At 40.6% G+C, this 8,947-nt stretch overlaps 1 protein-coding gene across 1 annotated transcript in view; it reads right to left on the minus strand.

The window, feature by feature from the left end:
- GATB (glutamyl-tRNA amidotransferase subunit B) overlaps nucleotides 1–8,307 on the minus strand; it is a gene marked incomplete at both ends in the record, with an annotated part of 42,139 nt that extends 33,832 nt beyond the window's left edge. Inside the window, 2 exons of the mRNA XM_081999560.1 lie at nucleotides 5,971–6,121; nucleotides 8,171–8,307. Coding sequence (XP_081855686.1) covers nucleotides 5,971–6,121; nucleotides 8,171–8,307 — 288 coding nt within the window. The remainder of the gene's footprint in view (nucleotides 1–5,970; nucleotides 6,122–8,170) is intronic.
- Between the last annotated feature and the right edge of the window lie 640 nt (nucleotides 8,308–8,947).

Genomic DNA, 8,947 nt, shown 5'->3' on the forward strand with positions numbered 1-8,947 from the left:
CTAATGTGCCTTTTAGCAGCAATTGCAGACTGAATACAGAAAGAGGGACACTGATCTGTCTAGCTGTCATGTAATGGTTGTGCTGTCCAAAAGTATCAAAGATGGCACAATAACTGCAGTAACAGAACTGTGTGAAGGAAAGGAAACACGGTATTTCAAACTCCTGCTCCCCACTAAGAAGTAGAAAAACATCTGTATAAAGCCAAAGGTAAAGCAATAAAAAAAAAAAAACAAACCACAAAAGGACATAAGAGAATACATAGATAACATCACTGACGCATTGAAGGATCTACTGAAATAGGTGATAGCAAGATGTTTTATCAACTCAGTGCTGTTCTAACTGGCAAGTTTACATCAGCCAGAGGGACTTGTTAAGGATGAACAGGGAAGCCAACAAGAACAACAAAAAGAGAGCGAGCTCAATAGGTAGCACAGTTACTGAGGTGCTAAGGAGACAAAGCCCTACAGGAATTGTTAGCCTTGACAAAAAGATTAAAACACCCAGAATGAGTGTCAAAAGTTCTCACAAATAAACGAGACATAGCAAAAAGCAAGAGAGAACCTTACAGGGGACTCCTTCAAAGCTTGAGACAAGAGCAACAAATGCCACCAAATAGTTCAAAGCACAAAAGCAGATGCATCACCAGAAAAAAGGCATTTACAGTTAAGTATGAAATAAAGTTCAGCTAAGCAGCTACAGTAACCACGGAAGTATAACACTTCTCAGACCCCAGTGAAGGAGATTAGTTCCACAGATAACTCCAGGGTTGTGAATGATCCTACAAAAGAGAAAGAAATAGAACGAGGAACAACCCCCATCATAACCCAGCCCTGAAAGTTGCCTGAAGCAGGCCTCCCTCATCTTTCAAAGACCTCTCCTGACCAGTACAACAGCATTGAACTGATTAACAGCTTGAAATTTTGTAGGCAGGCTTTAATTCATCATGCACTCAGAAATTTAAGGGTCTATAAACTGCAAAAGCATTCTCAGGGAGCAATGGTTTGAAAGCCTATTTCACTCCCCTCATTTTTTTCTAAATTATGTGGGATTTTCTTTTTAGCAGCTTACTGGGACTGCAAGTCCAGCAAGCTGGGGCTATCTGAGCAACAAAAGACTGCTAACCCCTGATGATACAATGCACGTCGTAAACCCAATATTACCAGGAAAGAAAGGACTGAAAGAGAAAGGTACCGTCAATTTCTAAGAAAATATCTCCTTTTTTCCCCTAAGTACAATTATTAGATTTTTACTGAAAGAAGTAACAAGCAGTTAAAGTGAACCTAGACATAAGTAAATGGTTTAAAACAAGCATGAACTCACTTTTTCCTTCAGGTACTGCCACTAATTTATTTTTAGAGGATAGCCCATGCATACAACCACCTAGGCATCACATGGTTTCAAAAAGAAGAAAATTTATATAATGGAAGCTAAACCAACATGCAAACAAAGATCAGAAGATTGTCCCGTTCCCCAAGAAAGGTGTGCGCAATTAAAAATGTAGTTATCAAAAGTGATGCTAAGAAGCAGGTTTTTTTCAAAGTGAAGTAGTACAAGAAGGGAGTAAATTCATATGCATGCCAGCAGGAATGTCAAAACAAAACTGAAATTACAAGTTGGTAAAGTAGCTGTTGCAATCACCAGATTTAACAGGCACAGACATCAAAAAATCTAGTTTCAGACGGTAAAGTATAAATTCTGGTCTCAAACACTGTTTCTGTTCCAATATGTGTAATTGACAGACAGATCCACCAAAATCTCACACAAACCTCTCAGTGCCTCAGAAAGCAAATGCGTCAGGTAAATTCTGTCTATTAGTAACATAAAAAAATCATCATAAAGTCTGATAATCTATCACCCAAGACATCTGGAAAAACACTGGGTATCTGCCACCGACAAGGATGGATGCAGTGTCAATAGAGGAAGAGGAACTAAAGCACGCTCTACACCCTCAAACTGGGTATTAACCCTGTCACTTCCCTGAGCAGCCATCTCAACAGTGCAGCACTGCAGGGTGGGGAAGGCAACAGCATGATGCACATTCTCTCTAGTACTGCACAGTGTTGCAGTGACATTCCTCAGCTTTGGAGAAGTCAGAGTTTGGGGTTTAAGTTGCCAGTGGCGCAATACCAGAAGGAAGAAGCGCTAATAGCTGTTCTAGCCTGCTTTCTTCCATGAAAAGGCATATGTGGTTGCCCAACTGTCATTATACAGATCAGAGAAGATACAGTAGGACCCAAATGCTTCCTTCTAACACTACTTACAAAGGGAAAACAAAAAGAGTTCAAAACAAGAGGATATGAAAATCTCAGTACAGGATAGAAGCAACGAGTGAGTTGTCAAGTCCTCAAGGATGTCCAATGGAACAGGAAAAAAAATGCATATTCAGATAAAGTCATACATCTCCCATGATATTCTACAGCAGTGTTCAACACAGATATTACTCTGTTTCTTGAGGTCAGATGGTATTTACCTTTTCTTCATTAGAAAGAGAGCTTGATCATTACTGAATGTTTCTGAAAACTCTACCTTAAAAAAAGATAAAACAGATTGCTCTTCACACTGTGAAGAGAATGAAATTCAAATGCGTGAGAAGGTGTCAAAAATTCCAAAATACTTAAGACTGTAGGGATAACATTCATTCAAGTCTTATTAATTTAAACCTTGGTTATAGAAATCCTGGATTCTTTCTTAGTACACTTGCCTACAAAGAAATAGGATCAGGCTTTCACTTTAGTCATGAAGGAGACAAAGGTAAAACGTGTATCTCTTCGTGTGATTAGCAACAAAGACTGTAAGCACAGACAAAAAGGTTTCAGCCTTTAGCTACTAGATCTACCATCTTATTCCTGTGGCTGAGCTGTGATTAACCTTTAGTCAGTCACCTTATCATAAGAATAGATAATCACGGATTCTCTTTCTGTAGGCCAGTCTTGTCTTTATAAACCTTTATAAAGATTCTCAGAATTTTCAAAGAGGATAGATCAGGCTGGGAGTGCAACGCCCTTTATGGATCCTCAGAAGAATTTTAGATCAATCTGCAGGTATGACGGACTATATGCCACCATGCGTAGCGTAGACCTTTCTGTATAACAGGTCCTCTAAACACACCAAGCTAAGGTCATCGCCAAGTCCATTCACCAGGTAAAAAAAACAGGTCTTTGCACATTTCATTACATGACATGTAATGTATACAGTCATATGTAGTCCCAAAGAAAGGAGAGCCTTACAGTAATTTGAGTAAGTTGCTATCTGGCCTAGTGATGAGGGGCTCCATCACCACAGGGCACAAAAAGTGTGCAGAGTAGCATGCGATATGCCATCCAGTCTCACTACTTCTAAATCTACTCTTTCAATCAAAGCTTTGCTCCATCATTTTTTCTGTCTCATGCCAAACAGGAGTGCACCTGCATAGCTGTTCGTGCCTATAGCTGTCTCTCAAAGGCACATTATGAGAGCAACACAGTGAAATGGCCATGACACTAATACTCTGATGGTCCTCCTAAGGCCTACTTGCGGCAGAAGCATAAAATTATCTGTATTACAGAACGGGAAGAAAATATAAAGAGGAAAGATGGACGAGAGCTAGACACATTCTCCTCATTTCCCCTCTCCTATGCAGAGCACAGCAAACGCTCATGCCCACACTCATTAGTGACCCAGAAACGTATAGCAATCAGAAAAGCTCCCTTTAGCACCATTCTTTCTGGTGTGTTGTGAAGCAGCAAATACTAGCGTGGTTGTCTATCACAACCATTCATGGTCCCACAGTAAATTCAAATCCCTGTGAGATTGAAAACTGCCCCTAGAGCTCTCAGTTTATAACAGCAGTTATTCTCTGCTGCAGATAGAACTACTACTGTATCAAAACTTTGCTTCTATTTTTTTTTGTTTCTCAACAAAACAGGGTCAAAAGGAAAGGCCAAATATTTACCTTCTAAAGAGACTTACTAGGCAATAATCTTAACATTTGTTAAAATGTTGGGCTGTGGTTTGTTTTGTTTTTTTTACAAATACTTGCAAATTTTCAAAAACTACCTTCCATCCTTCAAAATCTACCAAAATCCAATTCTACTGCAGATGCTAGTGGCATATACAAACACAAATAGTTATTTCAAGAAAACAAGCCCAAGTGTTTGATTCCAGAAAAAACATCAGTCTCTGACTCCTGTGCAGCAAGTAAAAGGCCAAAATAAAGCTATGACTACTAGCTGGATTTTGTATCACATTCTAACATGTAAGAACATGTATTTCATAACATTTACTTTCAACTCTATTTTCACCAGTACTACAGTGAGAAAAATCTTTCTTCTCTTTGGTATAGATAAAAGCAGCTGGTAGAAGTTAACATAGCAACGCTACTTTTAAACTAACCTAACCATCCTGCTTTTTGCTTCTCGCATGCAGTTATATTCTCTTCCAAAGCCCACATTTATTGGAGTTTTCTCACATTGGTTGTACCAAGCCTTATTTGTAAAGCACTTTAACAGACGAAAAAGCAAGAAAAACCTCCCAGATAAATAGTAACATACATAAAAAAGAAACTCTTCATAAATAATCGGTTTTGTTCATTCAAGAACAGTTTTTCTACTTGACTGAAGATAAGCATAAGACAATTTACAAGGATTTCTGTGCATTTAACAGAACGTTAAGTAGGTCTAAAACCAAAATCTTGAACCCTTTTAAACTTTGTGACTATTAACTCCCTAAGCTAGCCCTGCCTCCAAATGAAAGGAATTAAGTTGCTGTGTTTAAGTGTAACTAGATTTTTCTAAAACCAAAAAATTGTGTAAGATTCCCATTCTCCCTGAAAAGTTTTCAAGATTTCCATATATTTAGACCTGAAACTCAGCCCTGAATTGCCGCTGAGACCAGAGTGAAGTACAAATTTCATCAGCATGTAAACTTCACTTCCTTAGGTTTCAATACTTTTGCAAATACAGAATGAATATATCAGCTCATTTCCTTTTTTAAGAATCACATGGCATATTGAGACCCGAGAAATCCAGCCATAAGTTAATTCTCAATTTCAGAGTATTATTTAAGGCTGTATTACGGTGATGAAAAGCTTCCAATAGATTAAAAAAAAATCTGCAACTGGAATTGAAACCACTCCATTCCACATAAATATACTCAGTGAAACACTTTTGCATTAAATAATTTGACCCCATTATAGTATCTGCACACTTGTTGCATGAGGCAATGCTAAGTCTATTCAATATTTATTTTCACTGTGTAGTAAGAGCTTATGTTATAGCTTCTTAAGTATTATTTTTATATTAAACTTTTTAGATTCCCAAGAGAATTCTACAGCAGTACTGTCATAGCTATCACAAAGTTATAATTAAGCTGTGACTTCAAAAATTTAATACATTGTGTCTTATAAACCTCATTGCTAAGTGCTAGCTAGCTATTCTGACTTATTAGCCCACAATGTCTCACACAAATTACTTTTTCTTTTTAAATAATTGTTTTGCTCTGGAAATAGGATTGGTTGACACTTTCCTAAAAAAGAGACTTCCTACTTAGGAAGCAAAGTACCTCCATAGTGAGACATTCCAAATGGCAAATGACAGCTACATAAACAAACATATGGCAAAGTAACATCAAATGGCCACTCGGAAATCTAAGATGTTCTTCTCTCATAGGATTTTAAGTATCTCTCATATTTAAGGAATTTCCTCTGTGGCATACTAATCAAATACACCCACTCTGGCCTCAGAGAAATACTCCGATTCATTCAATATGTTGAAGAGACACTGCAGAGGACATCAAGTATCTGTAATGATAACCAGGGAGCGAGTAAACTGAAAAGAAACAGTACTAGGCATCTCATGTTATCAACCAACCAGAAAATGGAAAAATATTTAGAAGTAGTTCTATAGTGAAATCTTGGGAAGAACAAAGTATTAGAAACACTCAGAGTTGTCTGACATTAATCCTGATATAAATTAAGTTGAAGCATAACTTACTGGTAAAGTTCCTGGTAAAGAAGCATCAAAGAAAGATACCAAAGAGTTAGGAGGTGCTGCAAACTGGACTTGGGAACCAGAGAAAAGTTTTGAGTTGGAACTGATCTGTGCATGAATTTCAAGACCCACAACTGGTACCCATGGAGCCAGACTGAAAAGGAAAAGGAGAAGGGAAATACAATTTAAATATACATGACATTAAACCTCGTAATGTCTAAAAAGACAAGAATTAAGAACTTTTCATTTATTATTTTAACCTAAATTAAATTGTAATTGTAAAAAAAATTGTAAACGATGTTGTAAATACATCCAGAGTGTAATGGCAAAAGTTGTGCTGCAATACTGGAGAACTGAGACTAACTGACAATATACGGAGAGAACCGTATGGCAAAGTGTCTTCATTGTATACAGAAAAGAATGCCATAAAAAAGAAATGAAATAGTCTGAAACGTTTAACTTTTCCTTACATGAGAAATCTTAGAGAAATTAATGAGGCAAACTTGCATGCTGGATGAACCCTAATTTGGTACCTTATGAAAGTCACAAAATCATCATAAATATCAATTATTTCTCAGAGAGTTTGATAAATCTCCAACAGACAGGTGGTATAATAAATTATGTATTCTTTGTCAGCTAGTCACTTGCATGCTGGGAAAGGTAGCTCTCCAGAGCAGTGTTAGTAGCATAGTAGCATAAACATTAGTAATCTGGTAATAGAGAAATCATCATTTCAACTAGAGAGCTACTGCTCTCTGAACATACTCCACAGAATAAAGCTTCTCCATATCATCTAAAAAGTAATTGCAATTCCAACATCCATAACCTTTACATGGACAAGAGAAAAAGGTCACCTTTACAGTATAAATTACTTGACAGTTTCTGTAAGTAATTATCTGGCCCTGTACAAATGAAGTGGCACAAATAATATTTCAGTGATGAAATCACATCTCTACAGCACAATACTTCAGCAGTATAAGCACCCAGATAGCTATAGGAGATAAACAAGCTATGGAAAAACATCAAACAAATATATCAAGTACAGTGTTCCTTCCAAAGGTGAACATAATATATTGCCAAGATTTTAGTTCTCTGTCTGCCCTCCAACAGCTGAAGACATCCCTACAAACACCAAACTAGTGATGTCAGACACCACTTACACCGCTGCTTTAGGAATATTATCATAAAAGATTAAGGTTCAGATGTTTAAAGGAGCAAATGCATTTTCTTTTATTGAAACATGATATTTTCTTTGCTATTTTCAACTATTCACAAAAACACCTCAAGGTTTATGAAAAAAGTTGGTTAGTTTTTTTTTTTTTTTATTTTGGAGGCAAATTTATTTTAGTGTTCCCTGCATTCTTTAGAAATGCATGCCTGTCACATCATGGCATTAAAAACTACACCAAGTTTCGCTTAATCAGTGTGTTGGTTTAATAGGTACATCAGTCAGTCCTTAAGTCCTACTAACAACACTGATGAGAAACCTGGAGTTTCTTGCCATGTTTGTTCAAGGTTTATGTTTATTTGTTTCTCTAAACAACCAGCAGCATACTTCTGCTGGTGTCTGCATAACTTCACTTAGGTGATCAGTTGTGCAGAAGAACCTAAATCTCACCAGATTTAAAAGCTTGTACAGGCCGTAACTTTCAGTTGCCCGTAACTTCCGTTTCAGGCACACTGTCAAAGTTTCCCATTTCTCCACTAGAAAAGAAAGCTTCCTTTGGACCAGAATAACCTTTCAAAAAATAATTCACAAAATTGGTGCAGCCCTTACTGTTTATACTCCGAACACGTGCGCTAATGCTGATTTGTCTGCATTGTGTGAGGCTCTTATCACAGCCAAACGTGTCAAAGGGTCAACAGCCCTACTGCGAAGACAAACACTGTTTTGGGAAGCTTGGGGGTGTGTGTGAGATAAATGCGTGCTGAGAAGCCGCTGCTAGCCATAAGCAAGCTGCAAAAGATGGTGTTTAAAGCGGGCCCTGCTGCTACCACCTTGAGATCTGCTTGTGACACAGTAACCGACCCTCCAGGACCCAACACGCCGCCGCCCTCCTCCCGCAGCCGTGGCTCTGCTGCCCAAGCGCGGCGTCCTGAAACCGGGCCCGGCCCCAGCCTATGGCTATGCCCTGAGGGCGGGATACCCCGGCGGAGAACCACCTCCACCAGCCCCTCTCCCCGCACCGTCCCGGAACCATACCCGCTCTTCCCCGCCGGCACCGCCCCACCTCTCGCGTTACAGGCGACAGCCCGCTCCCCACGGGGGGCGGGAATCCCGGCGCCGCGCTGCCACGCCCGGCGCCAGACCCCACCGCACCCTCGCGCCGTCGCCGCCATTTTGCCTTGCTCGCCGCTGAGAATGGCCTCTGCAGCGCCCCCTGGGAAATGTAGTCCGGAGCACAGGATGGCCGCGTGGATCCCCGGGTTGGGGGGAGGGACTACAACTCCCGGCAGGCAACTCGCTTTGGCTCCGCCCTCCCCGCACACCCCGGCACTTCGGGGGCGAGGCGGGGTGGTGTGGCCTCGCGCGCCACTTGAGGCGGGCGGCCGAGCCGGGTGTGAGTTACGGCGTGGTGGGCTCTGGTGCGGGCAGGGGGTTGTGAAAGATTCTGCCGCTCCTCAGGGTAGAGGTGGGCAGCCAGGTACAGGTACACACCTCCCCGCCTTCACCAGGGGCTGGTTGAAGACTGTCTCCGCTCAGCTTCTGGCGACCGTGGGGCTTTTGTCCCTCACCTTTGCTGTGGAAAGGCCTCTGTCTTCCTGGCTCAGTGTAATGGCGCCCTGTTACCAAGCAGGTGCAAATCCTCCTCACACACCACTCCTCTGCTTGCCTCCTGCCAGAGAATTGCTTTCCCCAGGCACCCAAAAATGCGTTAGCATTAGTGTGAGAAGCAGCTGTGCAGCAGTCTGAGGGGGGTCTTGAGAGGCCTTGATATTTGGGCCCATAGGTCCTGTGCCTATCCTGAGAAAATCGTCG

Source organism: Phaethon aethereus (genome assembly GCF_964289735.1).
Source record: "Phaethon aethereus genome assembly, chromosome: 4".
NCBI classification, from domain to species: Eukaryota; Metazoa; Chordata; class Aves; order Phaethontiformes; family Phaethontidae; genus Phaethon; species Phaethon aethereus.